Genomic DNA, 26,539 nt, shown 5'->3' with positions numbered 1-26,539 from the left:
TTTGTATCCCTTTATCAAATTTACCCTTTTTGCCCTATCAGAAGTTGTGGTCCATGTAGATACCAATGATATGGGTAGGGCAGCTAACGAGGTCCTGCATAGGGAGTTAGGAACTAAGTTAAAAGGCAGAACTCCTGGGTTGTGATCTCAGGATTGCTACCTGTGCCACATGCTTGTGAAGCCACAACTAGGAAGATTATACAGTCTAATATGTGGCTAGGAAGTTGGTGTTGAAGGAAGGGCATAAGATTTTTGGATCACTGGCCTGTCTTCCCAGGAAGGATGGGACCTGTACAGAAAACTGGGGGTGGGGGGGCTAATACCCTAGCAGAAAGATTTGTTAATGTTGCTCGGTGGGGTTTAAACTAGAGTTGTAGGGGGATGGTAACTGGAGTGCCAGAACAGTTAGTGGAGAAGTTGTGGAGGCAGATCTTGGTAAGACCTCAGACAAAGTTAGAAGTGGAAAGGTTGAGCATGGTGTGACTAGCGTCATAAGCTGCATGTATTTCAATGCAAGAAATATCAAAGGAAAGTGAATAATAGAGCTGAAGATGAGGTAACTGGTTTACAAATAGAGGGAATGTGTAGTGAGGAGAGGCTGTTGATAGGGCAAAATTGCAGTCAACAGGATGAGTTGCAATGTAAAAGGAGCACAAAACCACAAAGGTTGAATACAGGACTGAAGGTGTTATATTTGAATGCGCACAGTATATGGAATAAGGTAGATGAACTTGCAGCACTGTTGCAGATTGGCAGGCATGATTTTGTAGGCATCACTGAATCATGGCTAAAAGAAGGTTATAGCTGGGAGCTTAATGTCCAAGGATACACATTGTATCGAAAGGACGGGCAGGAAGGCAGAGGGGGCGGCATTGTTCTGTTGGTAAACAATGAAATCAAATCATTAGAAAGAGGTGACATAGGGTCAAAAAGTGTTGAATCATTGTGGATAGAGCTAAGGAACTGCAAAGTTAATAAGATCCTGAAGGGAGTTGTATACGGTGGTAAGGATGTGGCCTACAAATTACAACGGGAGATAGAAAATGCATGCCAAAAGGACAATGTTACAGTAGTTATGGGGGACTTCAATATGTAGGTAGATTGAGAAAATCAGGTGCTGGATTCCAGGAGGGGGGAACTTCTAGAGTATCTGTGAAATAGTTTTTTAGAGTAAATTGTGGTTCAGCCACTAGACAGTCAGCTATTCTGGAATGGATGTTGTGCAATGACCCAAAATTGATTAAAGAGCTTAGGGTAAAAGAACCTTTAGGGGAAAGTGAACATAATATGATTGAATTCATCCTGAAATTTGAGAAGTAGAAGCTAAAGTCAGATGTATCAGTATTACGGTGGAGTAAAGAGTATTAGAGGCATGAGAGAAGAGTTGGCCACCACTAGTCACAGTCCTTCAGTCAGAGAGGTAATCCTCTACTATCACTCTCTGGCTTCTCCCACAAAACCAATGTCTAATTCAATTTACTTTCTCATCCTGAGTGCCGAGCGACAACCTTCTTGACCAGCCTCCCATGTGGGACCTTGTCAAATGCCTTGCTAAGGTCTGTATCGACAACAGTCACTGTCTTTGCCTTCATCCACTTTCCTGGTAACTTCGTTGAAAACCTCTATAAGAATGGTTAGACATGATCTACCACACAGGAAGCCACGGTGACTATCCTTAATCAGTTCATGACTTTCCAAATACTTAAATTTACAGTTCCTTAGAATACCTTCCAATAACTTTCCCACAACTGATGTCAGACTCACTGGCCTATAATTTCCTGGTTCCTGTTTAGACCCTTTATTTTAAACAGCAGAACAACATTGGTTATCCTCCAATCCTCTGGCACCTCTCCTGTCGCTAAGGATATTTAACTATTTCTGCTTGGGCCCTGGCAATTTCTGCACTTGCCTTCAGTAGCGTCCAAAGGAACACTTTGTCAGGCTCTAGGGATTTATCCATCCTGATTTGCCTCAGGGTACCGAACACCTCCTCTGCAATCTGTACAGGGTCTATGCAGTTGATGGTGCTTTGCCTCACTTCTATTGACTCTATATGTCTCCCAAGTAATCACTGTTGTATCGCTGCCACTGAATGTGCAGTTCAGGATTTGTCTGGTTTGTTATTTAATACTCTGGCTGTTTGTACATCCAGGGAGCTATCCCTCTACTGTAACAAAAGTTTAAAATATTTTGAGTGTCTGATGTAAATGTGTTCAGAACCCCTCAGACCAGCCACTGGTATTTGGATATTCAAAGGAGTTCTGCCATTTGTTTTTGTTATTCTGCAAAAGTTACCAGTTTACACCCAAAATGGTAAAGTAGATAATTATAGCCTTGAAACTGTAGTTCATCATTTGTTGTTGTGTTTATGTTTAAAAACTATCGATCATTACTGTACTGTTGAGTGTGGAGAGAGTTGAAATAGGTTCTCCAGAAGATATGCTTGTGTTCAATAAAGATCTTTTATATTTACAAGTCCCTACTGATTCAGTGAGATTCACAGTACTTATTTGAATGCTCATCCTCATAACTTTAGAGAACTGTACTGTTGAGACTGCTAACATTGGAAAATTTGTAGTTCCCTTTTAGAGATTGCAGCAGAATTGAAGAGATTGAAGATAAGAACTCTGGTAATCCTTTTGAAGAGTAAGTTCAGCTTCAGTCCTATGTAGGTAAACATTTAATTTGAAGTACGATATGAATTTATGTTTATTTGTAATGAAATCATGCCTTCCAGAAATCGGATTTGTGGATTCTGCATTACATGCCATCAGGTAAGAAATTCTCAATTTAATTCTTTGGGATTCTGATACAGCTGACGAGGCCAGTGTGGGGCCCACAGTTTGCCAAAGGAGGGAAAAGAGGTGCTTGATGGGGTAGCAATGGCTAGTTTATGAGATTTTCCACTTTATAATGTGAAACAAACAGATTCAAGGTTCTTAGTACCACCCTGAATGCTCCTCTTCAATACTCAACACTCTTAGGCCACGCTTTCGTTGACAATGTTTTTGGTATTTCAAATAGGTTTCGAGAACAGCCTTGCCTCACTTTCTTTGTACTCTAGGTATTTTCTTGCAGTAAAAGATCTCAAAACAGAGTGTCTGATTTGAAAGTTTGGTGTCAAGCATGCGAGTTATGTGCCCTATCCATTGGAGCTAAGGAAATGTAATTAAGACTTCAATTCTGAGGATGCTTGTGGGGACAATATTCGCTTATCCTAGCAGTATATTTGGAAATTTTCAAACATTTTTCTCTTCAGATGACATTCTGAAAGTCATGGTAAATTTCATCATGAAAATCTACCTTTATTATGGTGTGGCCCTAGTTTTTCTAATGTCTTTTTGTGGGTCTGTATTGTCAGGTTTATTTGCAGTTTAGCGGATTGCTCAAGGATCTTTGGTTTTCAGATGTTATATGCAATACTCATTTTCCAATATGCTCCATGGTGGCTTGGAGCTCGCTTCTCTGCCTCCAATGCACACTTTCCTGCCAAGCACATATGATGCCATTTTTCACCTTGCTCAAAATTCCCTTCAGCTGAAGGAAATTTAAAAGTGAATTCCTTTTACTACTCAGTGGATCCTTTTCATTTTAATCTTCGCTTCCCTTGCCCTTCCTTTCCTTCTGTATTTGATCTGTTGCTCTCATTTAGCTTTGGAACCAAAGATAGTAATGGTAATATGCGAAGGCTATAGCAATGGTCAAAAAAAAAACACAGGTGCTGACAATGATGCTTGACTGGGACTAATTCTCCTCTGCTGGCAGGAAGTTACTTGAGATTATCTGGATTTCTGGATGGATGAAGCAAGGATACTGGCATAGCTAGCTTCAGTTGCCTTGTGTCTGCAACTTGGAAGCTTGAGTGTTGGGCGTGGTAAATGCTTTAAAATCTTGGTCCTTGGATTTGAATTTGGCTGCATTAGGATTCGATGTTCAAGTAGGCTGGTCTCCAACACAGCAGCATGGAACCTAAGTTGCACCTTTTGGAAATGAGTCCCAGAATTATTGACATAGATGCATTTTACCTAACAGTGACATTACACGTTTTTGAAAGAAAACGTCTATCTGAACTGGGCAGGGAGCTGAAGGGCTTTCTGAGGGCTTTGCCAGCTGAAAATATGGCACCTGTGGTGGAACAATAAAATTAGGGGATGAGCAACAGATCTGAATTAAAGAATTACGGATATCTTACGTAGTTTATGGAGCTGGAGGAAATTACAAAGTGAGAAGAAGATCTTGTTATTGAAGTACTTCAAAGCATTCATTAGAATTAACTTGTTTATACTGCATTTTGCTTCACTGATCTGGAATTCCCTGATCTGCATACAAGTAATTAATATTGAAATCACAGTTGATGGCTGCAAGTTTGAAATGCGAACTCTAGTATTTTATAAAAGCATTAATTGTTTTTAATTATAATTCTCTTTTAGATCTGTTTAATCAAAGAACAAAGTGTGGTGGCTCCATATAAAATTGAAAGAGTAGGTTGATATTTCCATTTATTTTCCTTGGTTATAATCTTGTCAATGAACTGTTGAATTCTATTATGCATATGCCATATTTAATCTTGTGAGAGAGCAGATTGATTCTAACAATAAAATTAATGTGAGCAAATTTCATGTTTTATTGCATTTAAATGTTCAAAGGTAAGCACTTATTACAAGAGAGAAAGAGAGAAAAAACAGGGAAACAAGGGAGGGAAGATGATGGGGATACTGCTTCAGACCTATAAAAGGAAATGGCAAATACGACCACATCTGGAACCCCCCCCAAATTCAAGGAATAAGGACTGGACATCCTGTTTGGGACATTTCAAGACTTTGTGCCCTGTCTCACTGTTCTTTTCTTTTATTCTTCATTTTTATTTTCTCTTTCTCTCCCTTTCCATCTCCTTCCCTCTGTGTGTATTTCACCTAACACACCTCCTGTTCAATTCTCCCTTGCCCGATCCTCCTCTTGCCCCAGGGCATTTTCTTCTTTGCCCTATTGCCTGATCCTTCATCCTGCCCCCTGTTTCTCTTGCTGTTGATCCCTCTGCGTTTTCCCTTCCCTTCTGCTAAACCATGCATAGTCTGCACTTGGACCTTACTTTGAGATGACGGCCTGTTCAATCGTAGTGGCTTTACACAGTCAATCAAAGGTGGTGTGTTCTTTTTAAACATTTTTTATAATCACAAGACCTTTCTGGACATTACAAAATTGAAGAATTGTAGGTCTACCTCATCAGTGAGTTGCTGATTCACAGAGATACTGTAGGAGCTGCAGTTGGTTTAGATTGTGTTGCTGCTTGCATCAGAGGAGAATCTGAGGAGTCGGTGTGTGAAGGTGGTATGCAGTCTAACAGCGAATGATCGACTTAGTCACTTTTCTTGTGATTGCAAGACCCTGTTGGACATTGTTAATGTGGAATGCAGCAAGCCTGATTCACTGATTTATTGTCGGATGACAAGGAGTCTGCGTGGCCTAAGTCATAACGAAGACTAGGCCTCAGGCTGTGGTGTTGCCTGTTTACAGCTGCGCAGGTGAGAGGTGTTGAGGTCAGTGCGCTCCATCAGAGAAAGCATGGCACGGTTTCCATGCTGGAGTGTGTAATGCCCACTAGTGATCGCTCAGCAGAAGACAAGCTACATTGTGGTCAACTGCAGATTTCTGCAAAATTCATGGACTTGGGGTCTTGGACTATATTTTCTTTTGGTGTGACTATATTTTACGGATATGTGCTTGCAACCTTATACGTGCTATGTGTGCCTTGAGCTGTGTGTGACTGTTAGTACTGTGTTTTGCACCTTGGCCCCGGAGTAACACTGTTTTACTTGGCTGTACTCATGGGTGTTCATTTATGGTAAAATAACAATTAAACTTGAACTTCTGAATTGGGCCTTTGAAACATAATGTAATACTTTATATCTGTCACCTCTTTACCATTCACCAACCTGTTCATATCTTTTTCAACTCAATTATACTGTCACACTTGCGGTACATTGCACCACCATGTTATGTATTATCTGACAATATGGCAGTTGTGCTCTGTAGACCCATCCAAATAATTAATCTATTAGAACTAATGGTCCTAGTGCTATGACCTTGGATATTCCAGTGCATACTTCCCTCCACTCTGTAAAGTGCCTTTCACTACATCTCTTTGTTTCCTATCACTTAGCCAGTTTTCTGACAGATCCACAGTTTTTATTCTCAAAGCCAAATCTATTTTGTAGCACCTTATAAAACATCTTGTGTAAGTCTACATAAGTCACTTCAGTCACATGTCCCTTACATCCCTCTCCCAGGAAAATTAAGAAAAATACAGCGAAGTACAGAGAAGGAGATGGGATTAACAAAATTGCTTCGCTGGGGGTGGAAGGGCAGCATGCACCCAATGGATCAAGTGGCTACCTCCAGTGTCATTGTAATAATAGAATAAAATAAGGTTACACAGAGACAATGCCATTGAATGTTATTACGAGTAGATGATTAGATTTTATCATGACAGAATACTGCTCAGCCAGATGAGTTCATCCAGCAGATTGCTTGTTTTCCTAGAGTCTAGGCTTTCATGGACTGGACTAAATATCAGTAAGTGCGTGCTGCTTGATTGTGTTGTCACCTCACTGATGGTTGTGACCCGATTGAGTGACATTTAGCTCCATTGGATTTGTTCTGGGTTTTTCTGTGAACACGATGTACCCAGCGAACTTTCTACATTGGTTAGTTGCCAGTGTTGTAACTACTGGAACAACTTGATTAGAACTGATCTTCTGTATTAGCTGGTATAATGGCAGGACCCATTGCCTTTGCTGAATTCACTGCTCACAAAGCTTTTGCTGATAATCGTGTGGAATGAATTCAGTTGGTTTTACATCTCCCTGGTTCATGGCATCAAGAAACCAAAATGGGTCATTGATTTGATACTTCAGAAGGACTTTGTTTTGAACTTTTCTCTTTTCAACATTCACATGCTAGCCCCTCCTCCTCTTAGGTGTTTATTTATACAGCAGCATCCATGACCACATGTGGTAGTACATCGACCACAGGAGCTTCGAACTGAGTCATTGGTCAGGTAACAGCTTAGCTCTATTACACAGTATTTATGCAATTTACCCACAATTATGGTTCATATGGATCCATTTATTATCAGAGAATGTATACAGTATGCAACCTGAAATACTTGTCTTTGTAGACATCCACGAAAGACAGAACCCCAAAAGAATGAATGACAGAAAAACGTTAGAAACCCAAAGCCTCCCTTCTCCCTCCCCTCCCCTGCACAAGCAGCAGCAAGTATTAACACTCTGCGCTCATTTCAGCAAAAAGCATCAGTGCCCACCATCCTCCAATCAATAGCAAAGCACCCAAGAGATCATGATCTGCAGTCAGCAAAAACTATTGTTTGACCCACTAGTCAGTCTCTCTCTCCCTCTCTCTCCCTCTCTCTCCCTCTCTCTCCCTCTCTCTCCCTCTCTCTCCCTCTCTCTCCCTCTCTCTCCCTCTCTCTCCCTCTCTCTCCCTCTCTCTCCCTCTCTCTCCCTCTCTCTCCCTCTCTCTCCCTCTCTCTCCCTCTCTCTCCCTCTCTCTCCCTCTCTCTCCCTCTCTCTCCCTCTCTCTCCCTCTCTCTCCCTCTCTCTCCCTCTCTCTCTATCTCTCTCTCCCTCTCTCTCCCTCTCTCTCCCTCTCTCTCCCTCTCTCCCTCCCTCTCTCCCTCCCTCTCTCCCTCCCTCTCTCCCTCCCTCTCTCCCTCCCTCTCTCCCTCCCTCTCCCTCCCTCTCCCTCCCTCTCCCTCCCTCTCCCTCCCTCTCCCTCCCTCTCCCTCCCTCTCCCTCCCTCTCCCTCCCTCTCCCTCCCTCTCCCTCCCTCTCCCTCCCTCTCCCTCCCTCTCCCTCTCTCTCTCTCTCTCTCTCTCTCTCTCTCTGTCTCTGTCTCTGTCTCTCTCTCTCTCTCTCTCTCTCTCTCTCTCTCTCTCTCTCTTCTCCTCCCCCCCCCCCCCCTTCGTGGATACCTAGTTCTGAGCTGCTGGATCTGTTCCAAGTCTGTTCCATTTAGCACATTTGCAGTGTCACATATGATGTAGGGTATTCCTGTGACTATGTAACTTTGCCTTCATGAGCACTGCAGTGCTCGTTTCTACCTGTGATTTTATAGACTAATGCACCTTCCACAGGTAGATTGGTGAAGACAAAGCTGAGGTAGTTTATTACTCTTGTACTCTGCCACAGTAATCTGGTAGCTGTATGTCATTCAGGACTTAGCTAGTTCATTCTGTTCTGGTGCTCACAATAGCTATACAAGACCTTGGTCAGACCCCACTTGGAGTACTGTATTCAGTTCTGGTCACCTCACTACAGGAAGGATGTGGATACTATAGAGAGAGTGCAGAGGAGATTTACAAGGATGCTGCCTGGATTGGGGAGCATGCCGTATGAGAATAGGTTGAGTGTACTTGGCCTTTTCTCCTTGGAGTGACGGAGAATGAGAGGTGACCTGATGGAGGTGTATAAGATGATGAGGGGCAGTGATCGCGTGGATAGCCAGAGGCTTTTTCCCCAGAGTTGAAATGGCTAACACAAAGGTGCTTGGAAATAGATACCGAGGGGATGTCCAGTGTAGGTTTTTCACACGGAGAGTGATGGGTGCGCGGAATGCACTGCCGGTAGCAGTGGTGGAAGCGGATATAATAAGGGATTTTAGAGCCTCTTAGATAGGTACATGGAGCTTAGAAAAATAGAGGGCTCTGCACTAGGAAAATTCTAGGCAGTTTCTAGAGTAGGTTACTTGGTCGGCACAACATTGTGGGCCGAAGGGCCTGTAATTGTGCTGTAGATTTCTACGTTATATGTTCTGTGTAATCCATTTTATGGTAGGCACTAGCCTCCACCTGTAGCATTTTTGTCATTGCTATCTTCAGTGCTTTTTCCAACTGTTACTTAACAGAAGAAGCATTGATTCATCAGTTGAAGGAAGGTGGTGAAATAACAATCAGGAGGTTTCCTTGTCCATGTTTGACCCGATGGTGTCCAGAGTTAGTATTGATGACTCTTGGGGCTAGTCCCTCAGATATACCACTACACCACCAATTTTGATATGTTTGTCTTGTTGGTGGATAAGACATACCCAGGAATTGCATTGTGATCTAGCATATAGTCTATCAAGTGTATTCTGTGAGTACAACTACATTAGGCTTTTGCTTTGCAAGTTTGTGAGATAGTTTTCCCAATTGATCCCCAAATATTTGTGAGGAGGATTTTGCAAAGTCGACTGGCCTAAGAATTCATTCAAATTCGGTGAGCAACGAACAGTTTGCTAGAAGGGATGGAATTGAATTTCAGGCCAAGTTTGGTGCCTGGATCGATTCTGTATCGTATTTTTTTGTTGTTGTTTTTCACTTAGCTCTTTAATTCAGGGCTTTGTTATAGCAACTTGAGAGGAAATTTTAATAGTCAGCCCTAGTTGAAAAACTGTAGTCTGAGCCTTTCTTGACAAGTTTTACAGAAATTTCAAAAGAATGTGCTAAGGTTTACTGTGAACCACACAAGTTTTGTATTGGCCCAAAAGCATATTATTAAAAAGTGGAAATTGTATCATGTTGCCAATAGATGGGATGTCTGTTTATGTTACATTGTTTCTTCTCAGAGATTAAAGATAACACATCAAATCAAGACACTGAAGTTAAACTATCTGGTTGGGGTTTTTGCTGCTGAAAGGAATAATCAGGCCACAAGGAGTCAGTCTATCTACAGTATGTTTGAAACCTGTTATCCAATCAGCAACAAGATCTCTTGATCTTCAAAGTGGAATTGTTGTGAATAACCAAATTGTTAGTTTACTGAAGATAGTTCAGGCCTGTTTGTAGAAATAAGGCTTTGCAATTGTATTCAATTCCTTGACGTTTTTATATAAAAAAAATTTGTTTGAAGTTAGTTAAAGTAGCCTTTGCAGAATTTGTGATTCACAGGAGGAAACTTTCCCAGCAGGATGGAGCTAAATTGAATAATAAATTCTGGTGAAGGTTTAATGTCTTTCATTGTACAATGTGCTTTGTAGGAAAAAGGAAAAACTTTTTAAGGAACACACAGAGAATGCTGGAGGAACTCAGCAGTCCAGGCATTGCTCACTGGTCTGGAACTTGTTGGAAAATAGCAGAAGTTCTATTTTGAACAGCCAGTGGGTTCCCAGTAAAATATAAAGGATAAATCTGAAAATAAACTGATTCAAAGTAATTTGCTAATGTAAGTATTTTATCTACATCTTAACTAGGGCCCAAAGGATTACACTTTCAGAATAGAAGATGCTTCAAAAGCAGAAGATGTGGTGCAAAGTTTACATCAGGTAAAATATTACAAAACAAGAGTACTTCTGAGTCAGTCCAGAATTCTTAGTAAGAGGTTGTTTGTTCATTCACTCGTGTTGTGAAAATAAATGTGAGAACAGCTTTTGCAATAAATACATATTGCACTATCAATCCAGTTATCATCAAACCTGATCCAAACAACGCAATACAATTAGTGGTCCAATTCACTCAGAGAATGTGATTTTCTCCAGCTGTGGCTATTTATTAACCATTGTAAGAGCATTGTGAACACTACAGCAAACTCTAATGTGGCTCCACAGTCTGTTAATATGGACACATGAGACTAAGTAAAGAGAAATCTGTGAATCATCATTCCTTATTACATTCCAGACTCTATCTCTACCTTCCCCCTCTCCTGCCTCCTACCTAGTACCACTGCCAATTTTAAAAATCTCTCACAACTTACTCCTCCCCTTCCCCCACCTGGCTTCACCTGTCTATTGTCCTTCACATTACCTGATATCATATTTACCCTGTATCTTGCCTCCCTCATACCTCTGTACGCTGGCCATCTTCCTCCACGTTCACTCATGAGATAGGGTCTTGACATGAAATGCCAACCATCCCTTTGGGTCCACAGATGTTGCTTGACCCACTGACTTCCTACAGTTGTTTGGTTATGAAGTCAATATTATGCCTGTTTAAAAACAACTCAGAGATTTAGCATGCTCCTCAGTAATGAATAAATGGATTAATGACTTTCCTTGTAAATAGTTCCCTTTTTACTAAAGGTTAAGTCTGTAAACAAATCTCAAAAGGAGCATTACGCAATCATTAGCCAATTTGATCATTACGGATTTTTTTCCACTGTGGGCACTTCATGCATTTCTCCAATTTTAGCTTTACTCTACCTGTGATCATCTAATCGTTAATGTTAGTCAGACAGAAGAAACTATTGACAGCTTAAAAAATTTACTATTAAGGAAGCACATGAGAGTTCCAAGACATAATGACTGAAAGAAGCTGGCAGCAGCCAAGTCCTCTTACAGTTTGGTTCCTGATGATGATAGCTCCACATTACCATCAGTGGAGTTGCTAATTCTTTGAATTTACCTTTATATCAATATATCAAAATGGTTTTACTTGAGGTATCTGCATAGTAAATAATCTAAAACTGTTAATAGCGTTCTTTTTCATAGCTTCACAGAGCTTCTCGGTTGGACAAAGTGGCAGATCAGATTGCAATGGTAAGGGATTTTTGCAATTATCATGATCTTATTAAATCATTTTTGTTCAAAATAAACTTATTATCAAAGTACTTTGTAACCTGCCTCAATGACTATTTTCCAGTAGCACTTATGTTCACAATGATAAATGTGCTTTGAAAAGTTGGTGATGCAACATAGCAACTCTGCCTGAGATATGACTTGGATCTGCTCCAATTTCCCCACTGGCACAACAGGTCCACAGCAGATGCCATTTCATTGGCTCTTCACTCAACCTTGAAACTTCTTGTCAGCAAAGATGCATACATCAGGATGCTCTTTATCTACTGTAGCTTGGCATTCAATACCATCATCCCCTGAAAGCTAATCAATAAACTTCAAGACCTGGCCTTAATCCGTCCTTGTGCAATTGGATCCTCGATTTGCTCACTTGCAGACCCCAGTCATTTTGGATTGGCAACAGCATCTCCTCCACAATCTCTATCAGCGTAGCTACACCACAGTGCTGTGTGCTTAGCCCCTTACTCTACTCGCTTTACACTTATGACTGTGTGGTTAAGCACAGCTCCGATGGCACGGATCAAAGTAAATTTAATATCATAGTACATATATGTCACTATATGCAACCCTGAGGTTTATTTTATTGTAGACACAATAAATCCAATAACCATAGTAGAATCAATAAAAATAATATCAATAGAATCAATGAAAGACCACACCAACCAGTGTGGTTGTATTCCATTCGCCACTTTCTTACCCATTCTCCTAATCCTATCCTATCTATGTCCTATGTCACCAAATACTCCATAACCCCATCCTTAACAATTAGACTCCAACATCTTCCCAGCCACTGAGGTCAGGCTAACTGGTCTATAAGTCTCTGGATGCTTTCAAGAAAGAGATGGATAGAGCTTTTAAAGATAGCGGAATCATAGGTTATGGGGATAAGGCAGGAACAGGGTACTGATTGTGGATGATCAGCCATGATCACAGTGAATGGTGGTGCTGGCTCGAAGGGCCGAATGGCCTACTCCTGCACCTATTGTCTATTGTCTATAATTTCTTTTCTGCTGACTTCCTCATTTCTAAAAGAATGGAGTGATATTTGCAATTTTCCAGTCCTTTGGCACCATGCCAGAGTCCAATGATATTCGAAAGATCATCATTAACGTCTCCACAATCCCTATTGCTACCTCTTTCAGAACTCTAAGATACAGTTCATCTGGTGTGGGTGACTTATGTACCCTTAGCTCTTTCAGCTTTTTGAGCACCTTCTCTCTTGTAATAGTAACTGCACCAACTTCTCTTCCTTCACTCACTACAACACCAGGCAAGTACAATACCGCAAGTATCTTCCACAGTGAAGACTGATGCAAAATACTCATTTAGTTCATCTGCCACCTCCTTGTCCCCCATTATTATTTCTTCAGCCTCATTTTCTAGTGGTCCTATATCCAGTCTCATCGCTTTTATTTTATACACAGTTGAAAAGGCTTTTTCTATCCATTTTGATATTGTTTGCTAGCTTGGTTTCATATTTCATCTTTTCCCTTCTAATGATTCTTTCAGTTGTTCTCTGTAGGTTTTTAAAAGCTTCCCAAATCTCTATCTTCTTGCTAATTTTTGCTTTTTTGTATGCCCTCTTTTGCTTTTATGTTAGCTTTGACTTTCTTTGTCAGCCAAGATTGTGCTATTTTGAGTATTTCTTTGTTTTTGGAATACATCTATCATGCACTTTCCTCATTTTTGCCAGAAACTCGTGCCATTGCTATTCTTCTGTCATCCCTGCCAGCAGCTCCTTCCAATTTACTTTGGCCAACTCCTCTCTCAACCCACTGTAATTTCCTTTACTCCACTGAAGTACTGCTACACCAGAGTTTACTTTCTCCCTAGTTGAACTCAATCATATTGTGATCACTGCTGCCTAAGGGTTCTTTTACGTTAAGCTCCTAATCACCTCTGGTTCAATATATAACACCCAATCCAGTACAGTGGATCTCTTAATAGACTCAACAACAAACTGCTCTAAAAAGTCATCTCAAAGGCATTCAACAAACTTTCTCTTGAGACCCATTACCAAACTGATTTTTCCATTCGACCTGCATGTTAAAATCTCCCATGACTATCATAACATTGCCTTTTTGACATGCTTTTTCTATTTCCCATTGGAATCTGTGGTTCACATCTCAGCTACTGTTGGGTGGCCTGTATATAACCATCATCAGGTTCCTTTTACCCTTGCAGTTTCTTAACTCAACCCACAAGGATTCAACATCTTCTGATCCTGTGTCAAATCTTTCTACTGATTTGATGCCATTTTTAACCAGCAGAGCCACACCACCCCCTCTGCCTACCTTCCTATTCCTCTGATAAAATGTGTAACCTTGGACATTCAGCTCCCAGCTACAACTGTCCTTAAGCCATGATTCAGTGATGGCCACAGCATCATACCTGACCATCTGTAATAGTGCAAGAAGATCATCCACTTTATTTCTTATACTCCGTGCATTGAGAAACAACACCTTGAGTGCGGCACTTGCTACCCTTTTTGATTCTGCATCCCTCATGCACTGATCCTCCCCCTGCCAGCTGCAATTGTGTTCTTTCATCTGCTTTCCCCTCCTGACAGTCAGACTGCATGCTGGCTCTGCTTTTTTTTTTACCATCTATCCAATCTTGAGTCCCTTCAGACCGGTTCCCACCCGACTTATGTGTGTATATGACAATTTTTATATATGGCATTAGTTTAAAGGGGTTAAGTAGGTTGTCTATCATCATTATAGCTTGCATATTATTAAAAATTGTTCTAAATTTCTTGGGTAGCCACAGTAGTGCAGCAGTTAGCATAACAGTTTATAGGACCAGCGATCTGCATTCACTTTTGCTACTGTACATTCTCCCCATGACTGTGTGCGTTTCCTCTGGTTGAAATGTGGGAGGAAACTGGAACAAAGACATATATGGGTTAGGGTTAGTAAGTTGTGGGCATGCTATGTTGGCACCTGAAGCATGGCAACATGTGCTGTCCCAGAACATCCTTGTACAGTGTTGATGCAAATTACACAACTTATTGTGTGTTTTGATGTAACAAATAAAGCTAATTTCTTAAAATATTTCAGAATTTCTCACTGCTTTCGAGTATTTATATTTTTCCACAGCTTGTGGTTCAGCCTGCATTCTTACTGGCACAGATGCGGTCGAGTTTATATTTGAGTGTCTGGAGAAACGGAAAAGTTGGCTAAAATGATTTCTTTTCACCTTTTTCTTGCCAGTGAGAACTTTTTTTTCTTTTTCCAATATTTTTATTAATTTATATATTTTTAAGAACACAGAGTAGAGGAAAAAGAATACGTTAAACTAAATCGCATATAAAGACTCCTTACCCTACATTCGTACAAATCAATTAGTTCGTAGCATTGAAAAATAATAATTTTTTAATATAAAAAAATCTAACCCACTATCAAGACTGAAGCTGATAACAGAAAAAAAGAGAAAAGATTCTTAGTCATCATCTGTGCTTTAACAGCAAATCAAAGGTTTTGAAAATAATTCAGAAAGGGTCCCCACAGTGTTTGAAAGTCTTGATTAGATTCAAAGATTGAACGTCAAATCTTCTCTAAATTTAAACATGACATCACATCACGTAGCCATTGGGCATGAATCTTTCCATTTAAGCAAAAGCGTCCTTCTAGTCATAAGAGACATAAAAGCCAAAATGTGCAAATCAGATGGCTCCAAAATAAGAGATTTTTTACGGTCTCAAATAAGTACATTTCCTAAAAGTCCTGATAAGAATCTACCAGATATAATCTTTCATCTGAAACCTTTTTATACTGGATCTATATCTAGTATTTATAATATGCTGTTGGGAATGAGAAGTGTTCCTTTAGATAAAATTAAAAATCTTTGGGAACAAGATTTACAGACTTCAATTTCTGAGGAAACTTGGAATCAAACTTTTAAATTGGTCAACACTTCATCGTTATGTGCCCGTCACTCTCTCCTTCAATTTAAAGTGGTCCATAGGGCCCATATGACTCAGGATAAGTTGTCTCGTTTTTAATTTAGATATACCTCCGTATTGTGATAAATGTAACAATGGAGAAGCTTCACTCATTCATATATTTTGGACATGTCCGAGTCTTGGAAAATATTAGAAAGAAGTATTTCAAACCTCTTCGATTCTTTTTAAAGTAAATTTCATGCCTAATCCTTTGACTGCTTTATTTGGTATTGTTGGAGGAAAGGATATTATTTTGGAGAACTTCTTTTAATCAGATCCTGATCCAACATCTGATGGAAGAAGTGCAAACATTCAGAGATGACAATTTTTTGTACGATTGACTGCATGTGCTATTCTTTTACATTAAATTTAACAATACAGCTGCAATAAATATAACAGTATTTTCGGAACGGAATCAGGTGTTTTTATATTCTTTCTCTCACCTCATCTTTCCATTTGTAGGTCACAGCCATTCTGCAGTCACGATTGGCTCGGACTTCGTTTGATAAAAATAGGTAATATTTGTTAAGTATCCATTTCCCAATAATGAACATAAAACTTAAAGTTCTAAGATTATAAAATATTTTATTAATCAGAGTTTTATTTATATTTCTTGTTATTAAACACATTGCTTTTCGGCTCCCTCTCTTTCGCTCTTCTCTTTTACTATCAGTAGTGACTGAAGTGTCTTGTAGGTTCCAGAGTGTTACAGAAAGACCCCACATGGAGTGCGAGGCTGAAATGGTCACCCCCTTGGTGTCTAATCCGGGACATGTCTGCATCACTGATCAAAACCTGTATTTCCAGCCTTTGAATAGCTATCCGGTAAGTTGCTTACCATTTGCATTTTGCTGTTTAAAATTTTTTTAACATGTTCTCTTTGTAATTAAGAGTCCTGCAGATCAAAAAATTCTGAATTTAATCAGTGGCTACTGATGCATATCTGATATACTTAATACGCGCTTTCTGAATTTAGCCCAAGGCACTGGGCCTTCTGCAATTAACCATATCTTTACCCAATTATTTTCAGACTGTTGTAAATGGACTTACTGGTATTATTAATTGGATTTATTGAAATTATTTAATCTTTTAAAAACTTTACTGTTTTAATGAAAATGTAATATTTAGAATCCCAAAATGCCAAGGGATTTGGTATTTGTTGGTTTACAACTCAACTGGATATCAGTTAAGAAGCATATTACTCCAGAAAATACTTGTAATTTACTGTTTCTTGTACATTTGTCATTTGATTAATAGGTGTAATAAAAAGAATGAGAATATAATAATTTGTTTTTTTAAAAGAGAAAAACTGATTGAAATAAAAATCGCTGCACCATCTATGGAAAGTAAATCTTTCAGACCTGTGTAACAGAATTGGGGGGAGAAGTGTAGATTAGATCTTGACCTCCATTTCTGTGTAGAAAAAATGCTGGTATTTGTGCAAATGACTGCATTTCTCTGCCATAGTACCTGCTCGTTTTCTTGTATAAAGAACTAATATTTAGTAGATGACCCACTGTCTCGTGATTTCCTCACCACCACTGCTAGTGCCCAGTGTCAAAGAACAAATCCCCTTCAGTTGCAGTTAGTAACCACCAGGTGGAGCCCTAATACAGAAATTTGTGTTGAGTCATGTAGCATCTCCTAAACTTTTACACGTTAAGGTATGGTACCTAGAAAGTATTGCTATGCTTGACCTTAGAAAAAAGGTTATTTAATTCTGAAAACAAATTAACTGCTTAATGCTGAACAAAACCATTTAAATTTCGAAGCAATTATGTTTTGGATACTTTGACAGGCAACTAGTCATACTTTATTGATCCCAGGGGAAATTGGTTTTCGTTACAGTTGCACCATAAATAATAAATGGTAATAGAACCATAAATAGTTAAATAGTAATATGTAAATTATGAAATAAGTCCAGGACCAGCCTATTGGCTCAGGGTGTCTGACCCTCCAAGGGAGGAGTTGTAAAGATTGATGGCCACAGGCAGGAATGACTTCCTATGACGCTCTGTGTTGCATCTCGATGGAATGAGTCTCTGGCTGAATGTACTCCTGTGTCCACCCAGTACATTATGTAGTGGATGGGAGACATTGTCCAAGATGGCATGCAATTTGGACAGCACCCTCTTTTCAGACACCACCGTCAGAGAGTCCAGTTCCATCCCCACAACATCACTGGCCTTAAGAATGAGTTTGTTAATTCTGTTGGTGTCTGCTACCCTCAGCCTGCTGCCCCAGCACACAACAGCAAACATGATAGCACTGGCCACCACAGACTCGTAGAACATCCTCGGCATCATCCGGCAGATGTTATAGGACCTCAGTCTCCTCAGGAAATAGGGACGGCTCTGTCCCTTCTTGTAAACAGCCTCAGTGTTCTTTGACCAGTCCAGTTTATTGTCAATTCGTATCCCCAGGTATTTGTAATCCTCCACCATGTCCACACTGACCCCCTGGATGGAAACAGGGGTCACCGGTACCTTAGCTCTCCTCAGGTCTACCACCAGCTCCTTAGTCTTTTTCACATTGAGCTGCAGATAATTCTGCTACACCATGTGACAAAGTTTCCTACCGTAGCCCTGTACTCAGCCTCATCTCCCCTGCTGATGCATCCAACTGTGGCAGAGTCATCAGAAAACTTCTGAAGATGACAGGATTCTGTGCAGTAGTTGAAACCCGAGGTGTAAATGGTGAAGAGAAAGGGAGACAAGACAGTCCCCTGTGGAGCCCCAGTGCTGCTGATCAGTCTGTCGGACACACAGTGTTGCAAGCACACGTACTGTGGTCTGCCAGTCAGGTAATCAAGAATCCATGACACCAGGGAAGCATCCACCTGCATCGCTGTCACTAACCAAGAGGACATAACTTAGTTGGCAATCCAAGTGGGTATTTTGTCCAGCACTTTCACAAGTAATATACTTTTGGTCCGCACTGTTAATATGAAGACACAAAAGACTGTAAGTGCTGAAATCTGGTGCAACACCTGAAACACTAGAGGAACTGGGCAGGTCAGGTGGTTTCTGTGGAGGGAAATAGACAGTCAACAGTTTGTATCACTTAACCTGGCCTGAAAGAAAATAGAGCGATAACCATATAAAAAAAATGGAGGGAGGGTGGAGCTGGATCTGGCCCATGACAGGTGGCTCAATATGAGGGGGATAGCACATAGGATGGAAGGGCAGAGTGGGAAGGAAGTCAGATGTTGGGAGGTGATAGGTGGAAGCGACGGAGGACTGAAAAGAGGAAAGTAGAATGTAAAAGAGACAGAGGGAGGTGAGGAGAACCATGGGGAGGAGTTTGTGGATTATGGGCAGATGGAGATCGTACTGGAGGGGAAAACAGCAGGATGTTGGCGAAGAATTGGATCAGTAAGTGGAGATAAAAAAAAAATGCACTCACCCTGTTCATGTGCTGGGATCAGAAAATAGTAGGTTGTGCTACACCACGTGACCTAGCTTATGAGCTAGAGTCAATGCATTTCAGCAGTTGGCCTTAGAAGGTCTGCACAGGATAATTGTGATCTTTCTGGATAGGCTGATAGTGTGTTGTAGGTCAGGGGTCCCCAACCCTTTTTGCAATGCGGACCGGTTTATTATTGACAATATTTTTGTGGACCGGCTGACCCCGGGGGGTGGGGGGCGTAGGGTTGCCAACGGACAAGAGTAGCAGTCAAATACGTTGTGTTTACCCCGAGAAAGACTACAATGACCGTGAAGCCTTGCGCGGGCACCAGTGCGCATGCGTGTACGTGCTGATTTTTTTCTACAAATCGTTTTTGGCGATTCTGTTCGGGGGGGTGGGGGGTGTTAATCACGGCCGGAATATAGGTGATAAGTGGCTAATACACTCAATTTTGTTTCTAAAAGGTTGTATCTAACAAATTTAATATTAAACACACGCCGCATATTTTCCTTGCATGAATATAGTGATAAGTCAATTATCAGGGGAGGATGGGGAGCTTGAAGTAAGTGTTGAACGAACTTCCAGTTAGAAGTGATAGAGGCAGGTTCGATATGATCATTTAAAGAAACGTTGGATAGGTATAGGGACAGGAAAGGAATGGAGGGTTATGGGCTGAGTGCAGGTCGGTGGGACTAGATGAGAGTAGTGTTCGGCACGGACTAGAAGGGCAGAGATGGCCTGTTTCCGTGCTGTAATTGTTATATGGTTATATGTCACTTATAAGTCAATAGCATCATAAGATTTTAAGTAACGTTTGAATATTAAACACACAGCACATATTTTCCCCGTATTAACAAATAAAATCATTGCAACACACCAGTATCACTGAATCACTGGGAGCCCTGGGCTGAATACTTGTTCCCTGCAACAAGACAGTCCTATGGAGGGGTGATGGGAGACAGCGATACTCGAAGGGGGTTCCTCATGTCCAGTCTATTCTGCAATTTAGTTTTCGTTGCATTCATTGCAGAGATGTGTTGGAAATGGAAGCAACGTTTTCAGTGCTTTCGTGGCTGTCTCAGGATATTCAGCCTTGACTTTGATCCAGGATGCCAGCAGAGATGTTATGTCAAACATACCTTTCAGCCCGCCGTCATTTGCAAACTCGAGGAGTTGATCTCCTTCCCGCGCTGACATGGATGACGCATGGGTAATCACCTCACGTGCGTTCAAGTTCAACAGAGCGTGACGGAATGAGAAAAGGTGCAGCTGACTCATATCACCAAATCATATCGTTTCCTCACATGCCTTGCGGCCCGGTACCGGTCCGTGGCCTGGTGGTTGGGGACCGCTATTGTAGGTCCTACTCACTGCAATTTCTGGGCTATAAAAGATAATAGATATGCATTGAAAGAAAGGGCAAGGGTGAAAGTTGGAAGACAGGAAATAGTAATTACAAAGGGAATAATGGTGTATGGCAAAAAGAGAAAATAAAGAAGCAAGATTAGATTTTTCAGAAATTGATTCATTATGGAAGTGTTGACAGAAAAATGAGTCTCTGAGATAATTCTCAGTGTTGATGTGTGTTGCTTGGATTTCCAGCATCTGCAGAATTCCTCGTGTTTATGCTCTGAGATAATTAGCTGTGTTTGTGATTGGAAACGAGTGACGTTTATTTTCACTAGATATACCCATTGTGATTGAATAAGGTGAGACTAAAATAGTACTGATTCACAGAGTCATGTCTGAGGCTTTGTGGTTTACTATGTGCTAGGTGTGCATATTTAAATTTAGTGAACACAGCCATCTGTTTCATTTCACAGTGATTGTATGTAAGTTATTTTCTGCTAAAGTTCCAGAACCATATGTCTGATGTAATTTTGCAGAAAAATATTGTGTGAGCTGAGGAAAGTCCTTCCATATGATTTGAGAAGGATTGAAATCTTATTTTCAATTATATTTTCAGGAGGTGTACTGGGCATTGCCATGACCTCTACCCCTCATTAATTGTCTTTTGCACTCTTTATTTCTTATTATAACTTATAGTTTTGTGTTTTGCACTGTACTGCTGCAGCAAACAACAAATTTCATGACATATCATAAACATGAGAAAGTCTGCAGTTGCTGGAAATCCAAGTAACACACATACAAAATGCTGGAGGAACTCAGCAGGTCAGGCAGCATCTGTGGAAATAAATGGTCAATGTTTCTGGCCGGGACCCTTCAGGACCAAGAAGGAAGGTGGAAGACGCCAAAATAAAAAGATGGAGGGAGGGGAAGGAGGCTAGCTGGAAGGTGATAAGATCAAGCCAAGTGGTTGGGAAAGATCAAGATTTAGAGAAGAAAGAATCTGATGGGAGATGAGAGTGGACCCTAGGAGAAAGAGAAGGAGGAGGGGACCCAGGGAGGAGTGATGGATAGTTGAGAAGAGGTAAAAGGTCAGAGTGAGGAATAGAAGAGAAGTTTGGGGGGTGGGGGGAGGATTTTTTTTACTGGAAGGAGATATCGATATTCATGCTATTGGTTTGGAGGCTATCCAGATGGAATGTACCCTGAGGGTGGCCTCATCTTGGTACAGGAGGCGGCCATGGACCAAGATGTTGAAACAAGAGTTGGAATTAAAATGTTTGGCCACCGGGATGTTCCACTTGTGAAGAATAGAGCAGAGGTGCTCGATGAAGCAGCCTCCCAATATATGATGGGTCTCACCAATGTAGAGGAGGCTGCATCAGGAGACGTTTGTCAGTGACAATAAACATATTTCTGTTTCTGATTGCTTTACTAAATATACTTCTGGACTACGATCACTTCAATCTGCAGCCTAGAATTTTCCTTTGGGAGGTGTGCTTTTGTACCATCTGAACAATCTGGCATTGTTGCAGTCTGCTGAGGATTTGGTGAACTGAACTCTTGAGAATGGAGGTGCAGCAGCCATTGCTGGGGTGGACTTTGGGCTGGATTGAAGTGTGGCCCAAGCCTGAGAGTCAAAACCAAATTGATATTTTAGCTCAATTAAGCGTCGAGCCAGATTTAAAAGATGAAGATGTCGAGGCTGAGGGTAGAGGACAAACGGGTGCTTAGCTCACTTCACCATGTCAGCCAAGGTCCCCCACCTGAGCCTGACCCGTCTGTTTGGGCTTGACCCATTTCCCTCTCGCTGCCTCCATCAAGTGGTTGGTTAGGAGCCTTGGGTGCACACCGCCAGGTTCAGGAGTAGTTGACGTGTTTCAGCCCTTGTCCATACTGGTAGAGGTAATGTGTTTGGAAGATGCTGCTGGAGAGTAACTGTACTACATTTTTTTACGTTATATGTCAATGATTTGGACAATGGAATTGATGGCTTTGTTACAAAGTTTGCAGACTATATGAAGATAGGTGGAGGGGCAGGTAGTTTTGAGGAAGTAGAGGCTATCGAAGGACTTGGACAGATTAGGAGAATGGACAAAGAAATGGCATAGAGAATACAGTGTCAGGAAGTGTATGGTCATGCACATTGGTAGAAGAAATGAAAGGATTGACTATTTTCTAAATGGAGAGAAAGTACAAAAAATTGAGGCGAAAAGGGACTTGGGAATCCTTGTGCGGGATCCCCTAAAGGTTAATTTGCAGGTTGAGTGTGGTGAAGAGGGCAAATGTAATGTTAGCATTCATTTCAAGAGGACTAGTATATAAAAACAAGGATGTAATGTTAAGATTTTATAAAGCTCTGGTAAGGCTTCACTTTAAGTATTGTAAGCAGTTTAGGGGCCCTTATCTTAGAAAGTATGTGCTAAGACTGGAGAGGGTTCAACGAAGGTTCACAAAAATGATCCCAGGATTGAATGGCTTGTAATATGGAGAGCATTTGATGGCTCGGGGCCTGTGTTCACTAGAATTCAGAAGAATGTTGTGACCTCATTGAAACCTATCGAATGGTGAAAGGTCTTGATAGAGTAGATGTCGAGAGGATGTTTCCTGTGGTGGAGAGTCTAAGCTCAGAGGACACAGCCTCAGAATAGAGGGGCTTCCTTTTAGAATAGAGACAAGGAGGAATTTCTGTGGAATTTTTTGCCACAGGCAGCTGTGGAGACCAAGTTTTTATGTATATTTAAGGCAGAGGCTGATGGATTTTTGCTTGGTCAGGGCATGAAAGGATACAATGAGAAGGCTGGAGATTGGGGCTGAGAAGAAAATTGGATCAGCCATGATGAAATGGCAGAGCAGACTCGATGGGCCAAATGGCCTAATGCTGCTTCTGTACTTTATGGTCTTATTTTGTGGATGCTGTACATTTGTGAATGAATCATCGTTGCAACATCTCGCATGCTTCATATCACAAAGAGAGCACTATGTGAATTTGTTAGAACTAACTTCAAAATGCTCAATCTTTTATCATGAATAGTAAATTGTCAAAGAAATATGTTTTAAGGACGCACTATATAATTCAAAGAACGTAAGCATCTATTTTTTTCTAGTACAAATAATTCCAAATAACCAGTGAACTTTGTGTTATTATTCCATTATGTATTTTAGGAGACAGTGGTGCAGATAATGTTGCATGATGTGAGACGCATTTACAAAAGACGACATGGGTTAAAACCTTTGGTGAGTAACTGAATGATAAATTTTGTCTGATCTGAAGTTGGAACAACTTGTAATTGGTATGCATAGAAAGTATACTAAAGGACTGGAAAACATGGATGTTATTCAGTAATAATATACTCTCTAATCTCATCCAAGTGCTGCATTGGAGATTTTAGAATACTTAATGTCATATGAATAGAATTAAACTAACTGTATTCCCTACCTTTATCTCTTTTAGGGTCTTGAGATATTTTGCACAGAAAATGATCTCTGTTCTGATATCTACCTGAAATTTTACAACTCTAAAGATCGTGATGAACTTTATTACTATATTGCAACATTTTTAGGTCAGTTGATTCTAAATTTGCTACCTATACATCGTAACCTGTTTTCTATTTAATTATTGCATATACCGTCGATATCAGTCCAGAGGAAAGAAATTCTGACTAGTTTTCTTCTCCTAAATCCTCTCCACATCCTTTCTATCTAGTCCTTTCAGCACTTGATAAGTTTCAATGAGATTCCTTATTCTTCTAAGCTCCATTGAGTAAACCATAAGACATAGGAGCAGAGTTAGGCCATTTGGCCCATCAAGTTTGTTCTGCCATTCAATCATGGCTGATCCTTTTTCCCTTTCCTTAACCACATTCCCCGGCCTTCTCCCCATAACCTTTGATGCCATGTCCAATCAAGAATCTATCAATATCTGCCGTAAGTACACCCAATTATCTGACCTCCATAGCTACCTGTGGTAACAAATTCACCGCCCTCTGGCTGAAGAAATTTCTCTGCATCTCTGTTTTAAATAGATGCTCCTCTACATTAGAAAGATTTCAATGAGATCCACCCACCCCCAATCCTTCTAAATTCCAGTGAGTACAGGTGGAAAGCTATCAAATGATAACTTTTTCATTCCTGGAGCTTTTCCCTTGAACTTCCTCTGAACCCTTTCCAAGGTCGGCACATCCTTTCTTAGATAGGGGGCCCAGCATTGCTCACAATACTCCCGTGAGGCCTCATCAGTGCCTTATAAAGCCTCAGCATTACATCCTTGTGTTTACTTCTCTTGAAATGAATGCTAACAATGCTTTTGCCTTCCTCACCATGACTCAACCTGCAAGTTAACCTTTGGGGAATCCTGCACGGGGACTCGCAAGTACCTTCGCAACTTAGATTTTTAAATTTTCTCCCCATTCAAAAAATTGTCCGTTTTTATTCCTTCTACCAAAGTACATGACCATATTTTCCTGACACTGTATTCCATCTGCCACTTTGCCCATTCTCCTAATCTGTCTGTCCTTCTGCAGTCTCCCTGCTTCCTCAACACTATCTGCCCCTCCTCCTGTTTTTGCATGTCCACAAAATTGACCACAAAGCCATTAATTCCATCATCCAAATCATTGATGTACAATGTAAGAAGTGGTCCCAACACAGACCTCTGTAGACCACCACTAGTCACCGGCAACCAATCAGAAAAGTCCCTTTATTCTCACTCTTTGCCTCCTGCTAATCAGCCAAAGCTCTATCCATCCTAGTATTTGTCTTGTAATACTTGGCTATACCATACGCAGCCTCATGTAGGACGCCTTGTCAAAGGCCTTCTGAAGATCCAAGTACACAGCATCCACTGTTGTGTGTCTTGCTTGCTATTTCCTCATTGAATTCCAACAGATTTGTCAGGCAAGATTTTCCCTCGGGTCAGACCAACTGGCCTATAACTTCTTTTCTTCTTCCACCCTCCTTTCTTGAATGTAGAGCCATTTCCAGTTTTCCAGTCCTCTGAAACCATTCCAGAATCTAGTGATACGTGAAGAATCATCTATAATACCTCCACAATCTCTTCAGCTTCCTCATTTAGAACCCTGGGATGTAGTCCATCTGGTCCAGACCTTTCAGTTTCTAAAGCACTTTCTCCTTAGTAATAGCAAGTACATTCACTTCTGCCCGTTGACATTCTCAAACATCTGGCATATTGCTAGTGCCTTCCGCAGTGAAGATTGATGCAAAATACTCACTTATTTTATCTTCTGTTTCCTTGTCCCCCATTATTACCTCTACAGTGTCATTTTCCAGTGATCCGACATCTAATCTTGCTTCTTTTTTTACTCTTTATATATCTGAAAAATCTTTTGGTATTTTTGGTATTATTGGCTAACTTACCTTGATATCACATCTTTTTGTTCCTTATCGTTTTTTAAGTTGTCTTCTGCTGATTTTTAAAGGCTTCCCAATTATCTAACTTTCCACTAATTTTTGTTCTATCATGTGTCCTCTCTTTTGCTTTTATGTTGGCTTTGACTTCCCTTCTCAGCCATGGTTGTGTCATTTTGCCATTAGAGTACTGCTTCATTGGGGTGTATCTGTCCTGTGCCTTCTGAATTGCTCCCAAAGACTCTAGCCATTGCTGTCCTGCCGTCATCCCTGTTAGTGTCCCCTTCCAATCAACTTTGGCCTGTTCCCCTCTCATGCCTCTGTAATTCCCTTTACTTCACTGTAATACTGATACATCTCACTTTAGCTTCTTCCTCTCAAACTGCAGGGTGAATTTTATCATATTATCACTCCTTCCTAAGGGTTCCTTTACCTTAAGCTCTTTAGTCAAATTTGGTTCATTACACAACACCCAATCCAGAATAGCTGATATACTAGTGGGCTTAACCACAAGCTGCTCTAAAAAGCCATCCTGTAGGCATCCTACAAATTCTTTCTCTTGGTATTCAGCACTAACTTGATTTTTCTGTATATTGAAATCCACCATGACTATATAACATTGCCTTTAAGACATGCCTTTTCTATCTCCCGTTGTAATTTATTGCCCACATACGGGCTACTGTTAGGAGGTTTGTATATAACTCCCATCGGGGTCTTTTTAATCCTGCAGTTTCTTAACTCTACCCACAATGATTCTACATCTTCCGATCCTATGTCACCTCTTACTAAGGATTTGATTTCATTTTTTAACCAACAGAGCCACCCCAACCCCTCTGCCTACCTGTCTATCCTTTTTGTATCCTTGGGTGTTAAGCTCCCAACTATAATCTTTCAACCACGACTCAG

At 40.8% G+C, this 26,539-nt stretch overlaps 1 protein-coding gene across 2 annotated transcripts in view; it reads left to right on the top strand.

Annotated features, from left to right (window-relative positions):
- The window catches only part of nsmaf (neutral sphingomyelinase (N-SMase) activation associated factor), a 163,123-nt gene that overhangs the window by 28,519 nt on the left and 108,065 nt on the right, over positions 1-26,539 (top strand). For both annotated transcript variants that reach the window (XM_063063988.1, XM_063063997.1), the window contains exons 4-12: positions 2,579-2,646; positions 2,738-2,774; positions 4,431-4,481; positions 10,249-10,320; positions 11,482-11,529; positions 15,974-16,026; positions 16,207-16,336; positions 23,432-23,503; positions 23,721-23,829. In XM_063063988.1, the coding sequence (XP_062920058.1) occupies positions 2,579-2,646; positions 2,738-2,774; positions 4,431-4,481; positions 10,249-10,320; positions 11,482-11,529; positions 15,974-16,026; positions 16,207-16,336; positions 23,432-23,503; positions 23,721-23,829 (640 nt within the window). The remainder of the gene's footprint in view (positions 1-2,578; positions 2,647-2,737; positions 2,775-4,430; positions 4,482-10,248; positions 10,321-11,481; positions 11,530-15,973; positions 16,027-16,206; positions 16,337-23,431; positions 23,504-23,720; positions 23,830-26,539) is intronic.

Source organism: Mobula hypostoma, chromosome 1 (genome assembly GCF_963921235.1).
Source record: "Mobula hypostoma chromosome 1, sMobHyp1.1, whole genome shotgun sequence".
In the NCBI taxonomy this organism is placed as follows: domain Eukaryota; kingdom Metazoa; phylum Chordata; class Chondrichthyes; order Myliobatiformes; family Myliobatidae; genus Mobula; species Mobula hypostoma.
The sequence above is the reverse complement of the archived record's forward strand: the minus strand, read 5'-3'. Positions and strand labels throughout refer to the sequence as shown.